The sequence below is a fragment of the Elephas maximus genome, chromosome 10, assembly GCF_024166365.1.
Source record: "Elephas maximus indicus isolate mEleMax1 chromosome 10, mEleMax1 primary haplotype, whole genome shotgun sequence".
Lineage (NCBI taxonomy): Eukaryota > Metazoa > Chordata > Mammalia > Proboscidea > Elephantidae > Elephas > Elephas maximus.
Window position 1 is genome coordinate 64,225,701 of NC_064828.1, and position 17,592 is coordinate 64,243,292.

Genomic DNA, 17,592 nt, shown 5'->3' on the forward strand with positions numbered 1-17,592 from the left:
TGATGGTACGTCAACCCCCAACTTCATCATAGAGACATACAGATCCTCAGCTCATAGGAAAACTTAAAATATTTTATTGGCGTGATCTAGAAAACTTGGGACTATTACATCTTTGGTATTTATAAATGTAGTATTTTCTGTGGGTAATTCTACGGAGGCACAGGATCAGAAAATACAGATTTAATCACTTCAGCACCTTTTAATATAAATAGAAATGCATTGATGCAGAGGTAAAAAAAAAAAAAAATCTTGGAACTTTTTGTTAGGAAACTATAAATAAGTTGGTTCTTTCCCATCCATTCTGTATAGCCTTCTCTAACTACATCAAGGCTTGTGATATTTAGGATTGTGTTTTTACACTGATTACATGTACTTTAATCTTTTGGCCAAGAAGAATCCATAGCAAAAGTCGTTTAGAGTTTTAATATACTCTAATCGGTTCTCAGTTGAATGAATTTGACCTTTAAATACGATATAAATGTTTATGAAAAGTTGCTTTAATAAGCAACAATTAAAATTTGTTATTTTTTAAACTTGCAATAGCAACATTTGTTTTAAAAAATACAGTAGTAAAGACTGAGGTATAAACTTTTCACAAAATACTTAGTCTTTTTGCACTTAAAATGTTCATCTTGTTCTATATCCAGGAACTTCTAATGGCCAATTCCTCTTTCACTTTCTTCACCTCGTAGTGTTTGCAGTAAACGTCAGGGTCAAGATTCGGATCGTAAACTCCAGGTCCTCCTTCCGAATGTACCTTTACTTTCTTCCTGTGAGGGGGGAGTAGAGGCGTGGGGGTGGGGTCGGTGAGTATTTCGTAACCCAGAGTTGCAATAACAAGTCTTATAAAGGGAAAATATCCCAATATGCTGACCATTATGTGTGTATAGTCGTTAGGTGGACTTAAGGTCTTCAATCTGGACTCCCCAGCATGTTTGCATTAACTGTTTAAGCTCAGGGTGGCTCTCACTGGTGGTAGAGAGGGCAGTGTTGGTTATGCCAGTAGCAGCAGCCAGTGTCTGGGTCAAGGGTAATCAGATAAATTCCTTCCCCTCCCTGCTAACCCAAAGGAACACCCTGAAGAATGTTCATTACCTGTTGGGCAGTAGGGGTAGACTGCAGTTATCCCATAGAGATGTGATCGCTGCTCTGGGAGATACTCATCTGTAAACTGGCCACTGTCTTTATTTACTGATATAACACCATCCCTGGTAGCAAAGGAAGAGTGAATTTATAACTCATTAAACAAATTTAAGAGGTTTGATAGAAAGTTTTAATACAGAAAATCTCTGCCAGCCGTCTAAAGTACATTTTTAAAGTTAATTTAGCCTAAGGAATTTTGACTCATGTAGACAGAATTTGTCTAAATCAGTGGTTCTCAAAGTGAACCCCGAACCAGCATCACCTGAGAATTTGTTAGAAATGCTAATTCTTTGGCCCCACCCCAGTCCTGCTGAGTCTGAAATCACATGTAGTCTGTATTTTTACATGTCTTCTGGGTAATTCTGATGCACACTAAAGTTTGAGAACCATTGATCGGAAATCAGTGGTTTTCGACACTTGCTGCATATGGATCACTTTTTTATGGCCTTTCTAGCCATGGTCTTGTAACTCCCACCAAAAGATTGGGTGGGACTGCAAATAAAGTGCTTGTGGCCCCCCAAGGGGATTAAACAGCTTACTAATAAGGTGCATGACACTTGTGGGGGTGGAACTGTGCAAATAAGGTATATGGAACTCTAATGAGGGGATTGGTCAGTGTAGCTTAAAAGAGCCAATTCCAGAGCAGAGGCAGATTTGACTACTATCAAAAAGAAGAGATGGGAGCAGTGTGTGTCCTTTAGACCTGGGATCCCTATACTGAGACAGTCCTAGACCCAGGAGACAGCTGTTTAACACCAGAGAAACAGCAGTGGAGAAATGGTGACAGCAAAACCAGGAGACTGGCAAGAGAAGGCTCCCTGCCCATAGAGCGGGAAAGCTGAGCGCCTTCAAGTAGGAGGCTTGCTGGTGGAGTGCCTTGCTCCAGGCACTTATTGGTAGAGCTAAAAAGCTTTATAACATTTGTCTGAGCAGGGCAGAGGCCAGGCCAAGGGAACAAAGGCCAGAGAGAGGCCTGCTTGTGGTCACGGTTGAGAAGAGGCTGTCCTGATCGAAGAATTGTATCCTGAATTGTAACCTTTTACTTCCCTAATAAACCCCATAGCTGTGAGTATGGTCTGTGAGTTTTGTATGGCCATTGTAAGGAATTATCAAAACAGCAAAGAAGTAGAGAGTGCTGTGGGAGGGATGGCTGGTGTAGAAATTAGTGAAAAAGATGGAGGGTGGAAGTATGTTTGACCTCTGCCTCCTAGGAATCAGCCTTGGGCTACTGACTTTGATTTTCCTTCCACCTTCTGAAGTTAGAGGAGGTCAGATGCTTCCACCACCAGGTTTTTTTTTTTTTTTAATTTCCCCAGTTCCTTATTTGAGAACTCTTAGTCTATATTACAGTATTCCTTAGTTTTCCAGGCAGATAACTAATATGACCACAATGTCATAAAAAGACTGAAAAAACTTAAACCGTGTGATATACTTCATGGTACCACTTAAGGGGGTAGTCTTTTTATTCCTTGAAGAACAGATTTAGGTTAATCCCATTTTTGTTCATTACTTTAAGCTACATGTGACCAATACTATGAAATTTCTGTGTGAAGTAAAACTATGACTTTAAAAGAAGTGATACTTGAAGGATGCTCTCTCTTAATGAAGAGAATGAAATGAAAACCTCAATAGAGGCCTTAATTACGAAAGTCACTTATTGACTTTTGGTTGAACATCTGGTGTGTCCTCCAGAACAGTTTGCCTTTTCAGTCAAAAGTGTGAGGGTTGGGCTCACCTCCTCCAGTCAGTGTGGTAGAAGTGATCTGCATAGCTGACAATGCTGAAGGGGTAGTTGAGGTTGTGTTGAATGACACGCCGTCCAGTTCCATCAGGTAGTGTACACTCCAGTTTTTTGGTTCCTTTTAAAAACAGCAAAGGGAAAATGAGCCTTTTATGCCATGGTGGGTAGAGGGGGAAGCTCCTTTGCAGGTAGATTGCTTCTTAAGGAAAATAGGTAGAATAGGAAACAGGGTATTCTACTTCTATTGCAGACATAAAAAATAGCAACTAAAATTTCCGGTTCTATTACTTAGTCCCCAAATAGTTTTGTTCAGTAGCATTCAAGTTTTTAATAGAATTCAAACTCCAAATTCGTTTTTGGAAGAAAGGACTGAATTTACTGAAATCTGGCTAAGTTTCTCCCAAAGCAAACCATTAGAAGCATTTTTTCTAATTTATATATCAATTCTTAGCTCATAAATTATAAACATCTATGTAAATACTTGTCCTTGTAAGCAATGTATAGTAGCTAACGGCAGCCCTTTTACCAAAATCTAAATATTTTTAAAAGAATATTCTAGGTTGGAAAAAAAAATGGAAACATTACTCATATTTTTCAATGTAGTTTGGCCGCTGTAAACAAAGCAGTTTTCAAAAAATTATAATAACTCAACATTCAAGAATTTACAAGTTCCACATCTCAGAGTCCTGATTTAAATTTCAAATGCTTTTAAAAACTAACTTGTTTTAGACAAGTGTAAATGTTAATTTAGACTAAATTCTTCAAGAAGAGACTTTTTCATATTCTTTAGTATAGAACTAGACATATCCTTTCAGTTCTGCTAAGAATGAAAAGCACATGATAGAAATAGATGACTAGGTTATAAGCCACCCAAATTTATTACCGAAGGAAGCCATCCTGCCACATCACTTTTCAAATAATGTCTGCATAACAGCATAGTAACTGATAGTAAAGTAACATATTTGTAAGAAAATTATAACACCAGCAAAAAAGAAAAGAATAACCTCTTGTTAACAGGGCAGAGCTGTACAAAAATGAGTTAGACATAGTACTAGCTTTCAAACTTAACTGGCTAATTCAACTCACCCCAAACCCTACAAAGTTCCTTATAAGAATTACAAAATGTTCTTAAAGTTTACAGACCAAACAAAGGAATAGATTACCTGCTGTGTTGTCATAAATTTCAGCCAAATGATCTGAGTGGTGGGATTTGGTTTTGTAATAAAACCTGTTCTGGTGCTAGCACCTACTGTAGTGAAGGTTACCTCTTTGCATTTGATCTGTAGTATTACCTGCATCTGCCCAGCAGAGCAGTTTGGAGAAGGGGTCAAAGGTTAAACCATTGGGTAGCCCAATGTCTTTATTCACCAAAATTCTTCGGTTTTCTCCATTTAAAGATGACGTTTCAATTTTAGGAGCTTCTCGATTCCAGTCTGTCCAGTACAAGTTACTGTGAATAAATTAAAAAACCAAGATTGTAAAGAATAGCTGTATAGCCTGTGGTAGGCAGCGCCACATGCTTAAGGAATCCCCTTGAGGGTGGGCTGGATTTAGTGACTTGCTTTTAGCTAAAAGAATGTGGCAGAGGTAATGGGATGTCATTTCCATTATTAGGCTTCAAAAAAGACTGTGTCTTCTCTCTCAGGTGCCCTTACTCACTTGCTCTGAGGCCGATTAGATGTCTGTTGGGAACTACCCTGTAAAGAGGCCCATGTGCCAAAGAACAGATGTCTCTGGCATTGGGTGTCTAGTTATTCTCGCTGTCTAATGGAGGTAAACCTTAGAGGTAAAGTAGCTTCAACACTATGGTTCTCAAATGTGTTGCTGAAAGAGACCCACTTCCCTTCCAGTTTAAGTGTTGTCTCCTCAGAGAGGCCTTGCCTGATCTAAGTAGCCCCAGTCACTCACGACACTATCTTAATTCTCTACATGTCACATCACAGACTAATATTTTTCTTGTTAGTTTGTTAATTTACTCTTACTACCTCCTGATAGAATGAAAATTCCATGAAAACATAGACCCTGTCTTTGCCTATAGCAGTGCCTGGCACCTAGTGAAAAAGCACCTAGTAGATACCAATAAATCTTTGTTAAATTAATGAATTTGAACTTTTACTGTCTTCTTCTGACCCTCCCCATACTGCATTTAAAATCCAAGGGCTTCAACTCTGGATTCTACAGATAACAGACAAGAATTAGGAAAAGGTCAGCTGACCCTCTGATTGGATCCACAGTGATGGCTCGGGGATTCACCAGCTCTGTGTGGAAGAGGACCCTGCGCTCAGAGCCATCCAGCTTGGAACTCTCTATCTTATCCAGGCCACTGTCTGTCCAGTACATGGTTCTACGGAAATGGTCGATGGCAAGCCCCTCAGGGCTTATTAGACCTGGAAATAAAACAAAGGCAGGACTGGAGCATTTGCAGGGTATGAAGGGTAAATGTGAAGCAGAGAGATCTACTATGTTTAAATACCTTAAAAAAAAAAAAAAAAAAAATCCCTGAGAGTGCCTAAGTGCCAAGAACCAGGTTAATAAAGAAACAGATCATTTTGTTATTTTTTCTGCCATCTCTAGTTTCTTCTAGACTAGCTGACCTATCAGCCTGATGGCACTAGGCAGCCACAGTGCTGGGACCTGTCAGCATACACTATTGTCACACCCTGAATTCTTACCTCAAGCCTTTTCTTTCGAGAAGCTCAAAGGTCTTCTGTCACCTCATTCTTTATGTATGAATATCTTTGCATACTGAGGGGCTGGTCTCACACAGCTCAATGAAGTAACTTGTATAGAACTTAACTTCCCTGGGTGGTGCAAAAGGTTAACATGCTCAGCTTCTAACCAAAAGTTTGGAGGTTCTAGTCCACCCAGAGTTACCTCAGAAGAAAAGCCTGGCAATCTGCTTCTGAAAAATCAGCCACTGAAAACCCTACGGAGCACAGTTTTACTCTGACACACGGGGTTACCATGAGTCAGAATTGACTTGACAGCAACTTTTTTTTTGGATGAAAATAGAGGTGAGACTTTGGCATAAAAGAGGCAAGTAACTTCGAGTTAGTAGAATCAGACGAAATACAGATTTGTTTCATGAAGCTGCTGACCTGTATTAATGACCGTCTCAGGCTCTGCTCCTGGTTCCAGACTGGCGCGGCTGATTGTTCGTCCAGCAACATCTGTCCAGTACACCATTCTCTCCCGGCAGTCATAGTCAATTCCTACAACTATGGAGCCCTTCATGGACCAAAACGTAGAATTGGCAGAATTAAGACTCCTTGAATGTCCTCCAGGTTTATGCTCAGCTGCCTCGCTCATGCACAGCTGCAGTGAGCAACCCTGCACTATGGTCTCATGGGCAGCCAAGCAGAGTGTTTGACATGTGGATTACGGAGGCAGGCTTCCTGGGCTCAGAGCCAGGCGTGGCCACTTAATTAGCTGTGTGACTTTACTTAACTTCTCTATACTTTGATTTCTTCATATGTAAAATGAGGGTAATGACAGTACCTGTTTTATATGGTGGTTGTAAAAATTATTAAGATAAATGTTTGTCAAGTGCCCTGGTGAGTAATTAGTATACAATAAGACCTCAGTAAGTGCTGTTACTGTTGGCAGTTAAAACAAAAGTGACTACATGAAAAAAAAAAAAGCCCCTCTTCAGTGATTAAAGGACAAAAGTCTCAGCAAAATAAAACCTGTTGCCCTTGCAACTCATAGCGACTCTATAGGACAGAGCAGAACTACCCCATAGGGTTTCCAAGCAGTGGCTGGTGGATTCAAACTGCCTACCTTTTGGTTAACAGCCGAGCTCTTAACCACTGTGCCACCAGGGCTCCCTTGGCAAAATAAGCCTTTAATATTTTACTGACTGAAAACTTACCCCTTTCAAATGTTAGCAGCACTTTTTTGAAAGAGCCTTCCTAAAATTTGCCAACATACCCAAACAAAAGCAACTCTCCCCACCCATAAGTGTGATGAGAGCTCTCCCCACCCAAAGTGCAATCACCTTTACCCCCACTTCTGCCTCTTATACAACTTAGGTTGTAGTCTTGTGTAAAAGAAAGGCTATAATTTGATGGGTTAAGGAACTGGGGAATGGCAGTCTCCCAACCAACCTCTGGCTAGAGGTCTCCCCTCCTTATTGCAGAGAAATTCTAAATAAATGACAGTCTTTGTGAAAATGCTGAGTCTGATCTTTCCACAACTGCTTCATTCCTTTTCCAGCCCAGCGGATGTGCAGAGCCAACACTGAAAGGAAATCCCGCTGTCCTTGAAGTCATACCAGTTCCCTCCTTGCTTAACAAAGCCCCTGGGGCCTGGCTCAATTTATGTCCCTGGGAGACTAGTCAGCACAACAAACACTGTACAAAGCAGGATTTGACTCCTGTGGAAAAGTGGGCAGTTTATATGGGGGGGACACAGGTAAACTACAATTTAACTTGAAAATTAAGATTATTAAATCAGTTGTCTCAGGCAAGAAGGTCCATCAATATGAGTATCTCGTAACCCAGGGAATCATGGGATTCATTAACCCATTTAAAGAGTTCAAAATTTCTTGGAAGAAAAACATCCCGGTTTAAATTTCTCCAACATGTACTTATAACCCATATCCCATTTCTCTTGTCAGTTCCACTGCCACTACCCCACCCAATTAGGGGCCCTTTTAGAAACGAAGTTAAGCCATCTGACTTGGCTATAATAGATAGCCTGAGGTGACAGCAATTTCTTACTTTCTAACTCTTCTAAAGAAGTTTTTACAAAATAACATGCTAGTGTTTGCTGGGGGCGGGGGGGGGGCTCAAATCTTAAGAAAATACATCTTTTTCTGAACACTGGCTGCTTATAAACTTTTTTGGAACCAGATAAGGAGTTAGTTTGTTAACAGAAGTAAATTACAAACATGAACACTATGCTGTTCTTGTGGATTAGCAAATACCTGGAGCATGAAGTTGGAGCCCTGATGGTGCAGTGGATAAGAGCATGGGTGCTAACCAAAAGGTCAGCAGTTAAAATCTACCAGCTGCTCCTTGGAAGCCCTATGTGGCAGTTCTACTCTGTTCTATAAGGTCTCTATGAGTCAGAATTGATGGCAACAGGTTTGGTTTGGTTTGGTACATGAAATTGGGAAACAGAATTGGAGGATAATCCACTGTAAGCGTCCATGGGATACCTTTGGGCTAGCCCCCTTCTCTTTTCCTTATTCTAAAAAGGAAGTGTTTCTCCGAAGTGTGGTGGCAACAGGGAGGCTGCTGGTTCAGGATGCAGCAAGCATCCGTCCCTCAGGGAAAGCTCAGACCTCTCCCAGCCTGGCTTTCCCCAAACCTTCCTCTATAAAGTCAGAGCAAGTAAGGAAAGAGGCCCTATCACAGAGACAGAACCAAAACAGGAGTAGAGAGGATTGCAACAGTGGAACAATCGTTAACTGATTTTTGATTAATTGATTTCTACTTGGGGTTTTTCGACTGATCACAGAAACCACAGAAAGGCGGTTTCTGCGGTTTTGATTTCCACCATCTATGGAAATTGATGTCTCTGGCATGGGAAGAATGCTGGGGACTTTGGTTAAGATCCTGTCAATTCTTCCTTGGATCACCATCCTGCCTACATATCTTGACAACCCTGGACTTCCCTTTCCATGTATCTGAAACCCTGTGAACCAGCTGGAGACAATGGCCTTGGTCAGTCAGAGGTGACTCCCAGCCACAGATTGCCCTACTTTCTGCAGGGGTAGGGGCAGGCCCATAAAGATGGACTACAGCCAAGAAACCCTGCAAACCTTCCCTCCACCCAGGCCCTTGCCCCGCAGGAGGAATCCACTTTACATGTAGTGACAGCAGAGTCTTAGCCGCGTCCTTCTGAAGCCTGGTCCCGTTGAGGGGCAAGTGACCGATCTGCTGGCCCTGGGCATAGACCAGGAAGGTGCCCACGGAGGGAGGGGTCACATCAGGGCGGGGGGTCGGCCGGACCATGGGTGGAGCAACCGTGGGTATACCTGCCATAAAGAGTAGGAGGTGTGAGGATGGCTGAGGAAAGGAAACAAGGGCAGGGCAGGAGAGAAAAATGACTTTCCCACATACCAGAATCTCTAAGAACATTGAAAGTTCTTCACCCTAGACAGATGTGCTCCAGATGTTCTTTAAATGAAATTCTAATTTCTAGGTTTTTTTTTTAAAGATCAGTTACGTAAATCACTGGTAATTACTAGGGAGGAAGACAACAAAAGACTTCCCTCTGAACAAAGCAGGGTTTTTATTTTTTTGTTGTTTTTTTAAGGGGAAAAACCAGAGCCAATATTGTATCAGCTTCTCTGTGGGGCCTCAGGGTGACACGTGTCCCCTTTCGCTCTGGGCTGGGGAAGGGAATAGTAATCACGTTGAATTGGATTCCAGATGTTATAATTATAGAAACTGCTAATGACAAAACCAGACATGATTTCCAAATTGGGATCTTGGGTGGACCAGATGATAAATTAACACAGCCCCTCACTTGCCCACCTTCACCCACAGCAGGCAGCTTCCCTACAGAATAAGCCCTCACAGGCAGCTGAAGTGAGGGCTGGTCCCGGTGCTTACATGCAGGGGTTGTGCCTGGCTGGGAGCGGGTGCCCTCCACCTCTCTGCCATCTTTATCCACACACCAACAGAAGTCGCTCTTCCCGTGGCACTGCAGGGGGATGAACTGGCCTAGGTCGTCGCACTGGGGCACATACTGGTCATCGCGGGCTGTGCCACCATAATGCTCCAGCAGACTTTCCCTCCAGCGCTCACAGACGGTCTGGGGCCTCTGGGTGGGCTCTGAGCATATGGAGAAGAGAAGCCTTTGATTGTGGGCCAAGGATGGCATGCAGCATGAACGCTCCAGATTCCCACACCTGGCCTCCCTCCCCTAGTATCTGCTAACAGAGGGTTGAGCCAGCCCCTGAACCCTAGGCGACAGCAACAGACATGCTTTGAAAAGCTCTCTGCCAGTTCAGAAGGGGCTGTCCTGATGTTCCTGTCTCCCAGGCCAGGAAGATCTGTCATCAAGGCCCAGCCACATAAGGAAAGAGCAAGTGGAGCTGAGATCAGGGGTGCAGGACTCATGCGGCTTGGGACAGAGCAGAGACCCACGGGGGCCACCCCACTCAGGCCCAGGGTGGCTTCTGCTGACACAGCATTCGTAAAGACTCTCCTTGGGGACACAGTGGCCTTCATGATGCTCAAAGACAGCTATTTTTTCCCACTTGCTTAAAGCTACAGAACCTGCTTCGGAGAGGGTTATCTTGAGACTGGCCAGTGTGTGTCTTAGGAAATATTTACTGAATGCCCTACTTGTGTGACCCTCAGTATCTGTCCATTGGAAAACTTAACTGAGTAAAAATAAAACTGTGGTGTAATGTGTGTATATATGTGTGTGTGCGTGCATGTGTATATACACACATAACAAGAGATGGTACAAACAAAACTGACTCCCAGTTCCTAGAAATCCTTCGGCTAACCGGCTATGAAATTATCAAAGCCAAACATTTTTCTGCTGGCTCCAGCTTCCTGCCTCCTTGCTCTGCCTTTCCTTTTTCCAGCATCCTCTGGCCCTCCCTCCCAGCTCACCACCATCTTTAAACTCCTGTGAGCTTCTCAGGCAGAGCAGTTTAGCCACCTACAGCTTTTGCCCAGGCTGCTTCCACAGGGCAATCAAGGCCCTGCCCCACACTGCACCTGACTCTGCTGCAGCCCCTGTTGAAAGAACTTTTCCATCCGTTTATGACAGTATTACCTCAGGACCTAAAATAAAAAGACGTGCTTCTTTCTGAAGCCACGGTGGTTCGAGAAATCCCTGAAACTACTGACCTGAGATAATCTTTAAACCTTAAACCAAAAATAGCCCCTGAAGTCTTAAAGCTTAACTAGTAAAAAATTGTCTATCTTAAGCATTGTGCTCTTTTAAGAACTATCTATATGGGCTCTAACTGATAACAGCAACTCGAAAAGTTACATAGGAACCTTGGGGGCAGTGAGTTTATGTTAATGGGGAAGGAACAACTCAGAAAAGGAAGGTGAGAATGGCTGCACAACTCGAAGAATGTAATCAATGTCACTGAATTGTACATGTAGAGACTGTTAAATTGGTGTATGTTTTGCTGTGTATATTCTCAACACCAACAAAATAAATAAAATTTGAAAAAAATTAAGACGAGGTACTTCTCCTTTCTTTTTAATTCCTACATCTCGAAGCCTATGAGCTCCAGACTTGACACCACCATTTGGGTATGTAATATGAATCTCGAGTACAGCTAAAAAAACTGGGCCCTTGCTTTCCCCATCAAACCTGCTCCCCCCGGTCATTTCCACATTAGCAAACTGTACCTCTACTCTTTTATTGCTCGGGCCCCAAACCTTGGAGTCATCCTTGGTGCCTCTCTTTCTCTCACTATCCACATCTGTCAAGTAATCCTGTCAGCTCTATTTCCAAAATACAGTCAGAATATCTTCATGTCTTGCCACCTCTGCCCCTATCGCCCTGATCAAAACCCCATAATCTCATGCTGGGATTACTGCAGTAGCCTTCCCACTGGTTTCCCTACTTCCACCCTCCTCCTGACCCCTCAGTGCAAGCTCAACCAGCAGCCAGAACAGCCCCTTTAAAACATTAAATCATTTCATGTCACTCCTTTCCTCAAAACCCTCCAATGGCTTCGAAGGACAAAGTTGGAAACATTATGATTGGGTCCATGCACCTACAATTTCTCTCAGAAATCAGGAAGGTGGTGAATAAAATCCTCAGAGATCAAACCCATCTAGTTAATTGCAAGACTCACCTTGTTTGGGGGGAGCCATTCTATCTCATGACCCTTATTAGTACCTCATGGAGAAGGTAGGACCCTGACTACCTCACCCAAATGTATCACAGGGAACCCAGAAAGGGAAATGACACTTCTTCAAACACTAGCCATCAATGCCAAGGTGGGTTGCCTGGAGAATCTCCCAAGACCACCCAATCCCACACCCCTAATTCAGAGGACTCATCTTTGGTTCAAGGGACCACCCACCTAGGCAGAGCTATTTGTTTGGGATGCAGACACACAGCAGAGTCAACTTCTGGAAAATGAGTGCTTCAAATCATTTACATGTCGGAATCCCTCTCATTTCGTACTATTTGAAGCTACTTAGTTTTTAACCCATTTATGGATTTCTTACTCTTCTGCTTCTGGTTAGCAAGGGTTATGGATTGAACTGTGTCCCCCCAAAATTTGTGTGCTAATTCCAAACCTCTATGTCTGTGGTTATAATCCCATTTGGGAATGGGTTGTCTTTATTATGTTAATGAGGCAGGACAAGTGTAGGGTATGTCTAGAGCTGATCCTCTTTGAGATATAAAAGAGATTAAACAAGCAAGGCAAAGAAGAAGAGATGGGGTGAGATAGATGCCAAGCCACACGGAGATCTCCAAGAAACCAGGAAGCAGAAGCTGAAGAGACAAGGATCTTCCTCCAGAGCCAATAGAGAAAGAAGGCATTCCCTTAGAGCCAGCACTCTGAATTCAGAATTATAGCCTCCTAAACTGTGAGAAAATAAGTTTGTTTGTTAAAGCCATCCGCTCATGGTATTTCTGCTATGGCAACAATAGATAACTAAGACAGAATTTGGTACTGGAAGAGCGGGGTGCTGTTCTAACAGATACTTAAAATGTGGAAGCAGTTTTGGAATTAGATAGTGGGTAAAGACTGGAAGAGTTTTAAGATGCCTAATAGTAAAAGCCTAGATTGCCTTGAAGAGATTGTTGGTAGAGTTATGGACACGAAAAGCAATTCTGGTGAGAATTCAAAAGGAAGCAAGGAAAGCTATAGAGAAAGTCTATCATCTTAGGAGAATACATATGGCACAAGCAACAGAATGTGCTAGAAATGTGGATGTTAAATGTGCTTCTGGTCATACTTTAAAAGAAAATGATGAATATGTGATTGGACAATGGAAGAAGGGTAACACTTTTTATGCAGTGGCAAAGGACGTGTCTGAACTTGTTCAAATGTTTGGTGGAAGGCAGAACTTGTAAGTGATGAACTTGGATATCTGGCCGATGACATTTCTAAGCAAGATCTTAAATGGGCTGCATGGTTTCTCCTTGCTACTTATAGTAAAATTCAAGAGGAAAGAGATGGACTTAAAAATGAACGGTGCAAAATGAAAGCAGGACTTAAAGATAGAAAATTGTTGTACAAACTAAGGACACATGTCTAGATGTTCTCCAAGGATGTGGCTACAAAATCTTTTGTTAAAGAAATTAAGCCCGTGACTGATCGATCTAACCAGTAACCATAGCAGAAAACCCATCAGCTTAGACTGAAGGGGACAGAGAAAGAATGAAAGGAAAGAATGCTGTCTGCCTCTTAGAATTCTACAGGCAGGAAACAGGCCAAAGGAACTACAGCTGTTATCCTCAAGAAAAGAAAAGGACCATCCCTGCTGCAGCTCGGAGAGCAGCAAAACTCTTGGAAGGAGCACGGGAAGCAGGGCCTTCTTGTTTTCAAAGGGTGGGGCCATGGTCTCCTGGATCTCAAAGGGTGGGGCTACAGCCTCCTAGGCTTTAAAGAGTTGGATCTTTGCCAACTTGGTTCCAGAGTGTGGGGCTGCTGTTACAGTGTGCCAGAGGGGCGGGTCTGCCATGCCAAAGTGGCATAAGGACAAGGCCTGCTGGGGCCAAGGCAGGGGTGGGGGGGGTCACTATTCAGATGGACTAGGAGAATGGGGCCACCTAAAGCCAAGGGAGCAGAATTGCTCTTCCAGAGGGCCTGGAGGGCAGAGCTGAAACTCAGGGCCAAGGGGCCTTCATCCAGAATCCAGAGGGTATAGTCAACACCCAGAATCCCCAGGGCAGGGCCATTGCCCAGATGGTCTCAGAGAAGAGGATTATTTTCAAGCCTTGAGAGCTAATGTAAATTGTTCTGCTGGGTTTTGGACTTGCTTGGTGCCCATTATCCCCTCTTTCCCTCTCATTTTTCTCATTTGTAAAGGAAATGTCTACCATGTGCCTGTACCACCACTGTATTTTGGAAACAAATAACTTGTAATCTAGATTTCACAGGTTCACAGATGAAGAGAAATTTTGCCACAGGATGGAATACGCCCAAAGTCTCACTCGTATTTGATTTAGATGATGCAGAAGTACAGATTTTGAACCTGAAGTTGATTTAAGACTTTTGGTATGATGTGATGGGGTAAATGTGTTTTGCATGAATTTTGGGGAGCCACAGGGTAGAGTGTTATGGATTGAATTGTGTCTCCCCAAAATATGTGTTGTAATTCCTAACCTCTATGCCTGTGGTTATAATCCCTTTTGGGAATGTGTTATCTTTGTTATATTAACGAGGCGGGATTTGTATATGGTATATCTTGCGTGAATCTCATTTTGAGATATAAAAGAGATGAAAGAAGCAAGCCAGAGAAGCGGAGATGGTATAAGATAGATGCCAAGGCACATGGAGATCGCCAAGGAACCAGGAAGCAGAAGTTGAAGAGACAAGGACCTTCCTCCAGAAAGAAAGCCTAGCCCTTGAGCCGGCATTCTGAATTCAGACTTCTAGCCTCCTAAACTGTGAGAAAGTAAATTTCTGTTTGTTAAAGCCATCCACTTATGGTATTTCTGTTATAGCAGCACTAGATAGCTAAGATAACAAGCGTTAAAATATTTTGGAATCTTGGGCACAGAGTGTTTTCTCCCTTAAGCTGACCCAATTATGCAGATGAAAGGTCAGAAATGGCAGCTGAGGCCAACCCAGCACCAGCAAGACAGAAGTCTGGGTCCATGGGAAAGAAGTCTGCACAAAAGAACACGTTCTCATTTTAGTTATTAACTTCCCAGTCTCTTGACTCTTTTTAGAGTCATTGTCTTTCACACATGCTTGTCTTAATACATTTAATAGAATTCTGAGCTGTTCTCTTGCGACGCTTCCCAGCCATCTGATTTCTTCAAATCTCAGTTGGCGTTAGAAATAAGACTTTTTTAAAGAAGACAAAGCATGAGTGAAACAGGATTTCTCTGTACTCTTTTTTTTTTCTTTCCTGTAGGATATTTTTCCAAAATATGGGGACAGAGAAGAACCAGGAATATCACTGTGGGGACAAAGTATCTATATCTAGATAAAGCATTACCAGTTTTTACCTCTATGGGTCTTAGAGTCACTAAAGTCCTGGCCATAGCAATTAATACTGTTGAAAGGATTAAACTTGTCAGTAATTCTCCAGCCCCTTCTTCTTTCCTATGTTAAAAGCAATGACCAATATTTATAGGCCCTTTCTCAGTAGTAAAAATGGATGTAGGAATCATTTTGGCTAAAATAGTACCAAGCCAATGCTATGCTCTTCATAATAACATTCTTCTCTATTAATATAAAGTTCTTCTCATGTCTGAAGAATTCAAAATCATGACAGCATGACGCAGAAGCCTACCATGTCCCACATGAGCGGGGAGTGCTCAGATGGTAACAGACACGCTCATCATCAGCATCTCAGATCCTGAGACCTAATCCAACAGATCCCTGTGCCTCTTCTGAAGGTGGCTGGGGCAAAAGTGACTACCAGCTGACATGCTGGGCTAGATTATAGTGGACTGGAGTTATCAGGTTACAGCAAACTGGTCGGATCCACCTATAAGTTCCATACTTATTTTTCCTATTAACACACTCTTTAGACTGTTTCCTGCAATTTCAGAAGGCACAGTTAAGGGAGATAGTTACATAGGAAGGCAGTTTTCCGTCTGGACAAGATCCTCTAGCTCTCTCTAAGCTATCTTAACAGATCCAGGGCAGCCTGACATACACACTCTATCTAAACTTCCAGTCGTGTACTAGGTAAGGGTCAAAGATGAAATCTGGTGTATAACAGAGATTAAATGTTATGTGTGTATGTCTGTGTGGCTCTATAATATGAATGTGTATGCATGTGTGAAAATATTCTTCCTAGGAGGAAGGAGCCACCACCCATCTGTCAGTTTGTTGTACTGTGGTGGCCCTGGATATTGCTATGATGCTGGAAGCTATGCCACTAGTATTTCAAATACCAGCAGGGTCATCCATGGTGGACAGGTTTCAGCAGAACTTTCAGACTAAGACCAGGAAGAAAAGCCTGGCAATCTACTTCTGAAACTAGCCAGTGAAAATGCTATGGATCATGACAAAACATTGTCTGATATAATGCTGGAAGATGGGCACCCTAGCTTGGAAGGCAGTCAAAACACACAGTGGCCACAACAATGGCCATACCAATGATCGTGAAGATGATACAGGACCAGGCTACATTTTGTTTTGTGTGTTTGGGGTCATCAAGAGTCAGAGCCAACTCAACGGCTACTAACAACAACAGGAGAAAGAAGGCTGTGAAAGGATGCTGAGTGGCCCTGAGTCTGTGTAGTCTGGGCAAGGGTTATAACTACCCCATAGTCAGTGCCATCCTGCTTCTTGAACCCAAAGCCTAACCTGGAACAAGATTCCTGGTTGTCTTACCTGGTGCTCCGCAGTGAGGCGGGGTGGAGCCAGGGGGAGTCCGGGTGCCAGGGATTTCATGACCACGTTGGTCAACGCACCAGCAGAAGCCTGTGCTGCTATGACACTGCAGGGGCAGGAAGTTGCCTTGCTCATCGCACTGGGGGATGTGGAGTGGGGACCCAGGATAGGCAGGTTGTACCTGGACATAGCGCTGCTGGTGTTCACAGGGTTTCAGTCCTGAGACAGAGTCTTCAGGGTCCAGGGCAGAAGCAGACAAAGGGAGAAATAAAAGGCATTGCAACCTATTCTCTTTTACAAGCCAACCAACATCAAAGCCTCCTGTGCTGAGAATTTTTTTCTATAATTGGAAAATAGAATGACATGGGAAAAATAGCAATGCACTGGAATTTTGGAGTCCTGTATTTTCATTATTTGTGCCACTATCTATCTAATTTCTCCCCAATTTTCATACTTCACCCTAAAAGCCCTCCTTGCTGACTATAAGTAGTAAAGTAGACTCTTTCTCAGCCCTCAGGGTCCTATTGCTTTCTGGGTAAAATGAAGAGCAACCCATGGTTTCTCTCCAAACAGAGACTTTGGAGAAAAGAAGTGAAACTCCATTCATTCCTGGAAGTCCAGAATTTAAATCTGAAAAGCTCCATGTCAACGGTGGTGACCCAACTCTACTGTGCTGGCCAAGTTCCCCTACAGCAGTCACCAAGGGTACTTCCTACCGGCACACTAGTGTATACAGCTCCTGTTTAGTAAGCTTCACCTCAATCATCTAACTTGTAATCATCAAGGCAAAGGAGATAAGATAAGGAACAGGTCATACTTCAGGATTCTAACAATGCTAATAACTAGTGAACTTCAGTAAACTGCTATCAGTAAACACAGGAGTCTTGGGTGGTAGAGTTAAGCACTTGACTATTAACCAAAAGGTTGATGATTTCAGTCCACCCAAAGGTGTCTTGGAAGAAAGGCTGCGTGATCTGCCTCTGAAAGATCACAGCCTTGAAAACCCTGTGGAACACAGTTCTACTCTGCAACACAGGTAGTTGCCATGAGTGGGAATCAACTCCATGGCAACTGTTTTCCCCCTCCCCCTTTGGTTTTATCTGTAAACTAGCCAGCAGGAGGTAACTGGAAAATTCTAGAGCTTGAAAAATCTACCAACTAAGGCCTCAGACCTGAATAAATCCAGAGTGAACCAAAGTCCTGTAGAAATCTATTAAAAATCTCGGGAGTTTTATGTGCCTAA

General features: G+C 42.9%; 1 protein-coding gene across 3 annotated transcripts in view; it reads right to left on the reverse strand.

The window, feature by feature from the left end:
• Window positions 1-27: 27 nt before the first annotated feature.
• NID2 (nidogen 2) overlaps window positions 28-17,592 on the reverse strand; it is an 80,866-nt gene continuing 63,301 nt past the window's right edge. For 2 of the 3 annotated variants that reach the window (XM_049897982.1, XM_049897984.1), the window contains 8 exons: window positions 16,350-16,580; window positions 9,448-9,669; window positions 8,698-8,867; window positions 5,983-6,112; window positions 5,100-5,271; window positions 4,177-4,334; window positions 2,879-3,002; window positions 779-1,208 (listed from right to left, as the gene is read on the reverse strand). In XM_049897982.1, the coding sequence (XP_049753939.1) occupies window positions 1,025-1,208; window positions 2,879-3,002; window positions 4,177-4,334; window positions 5,100-5,271; window positions 5,983-6,112; window positions 8,698-8,867; window positions 9,448-9,669; window positions 16,350-16,580 (1,391 nt within the window). In that variant the 3' untranslated portion in view covers window positions 779-1,024. The other variant, XM_049897983.1, reaches the window with a different exon arrangement.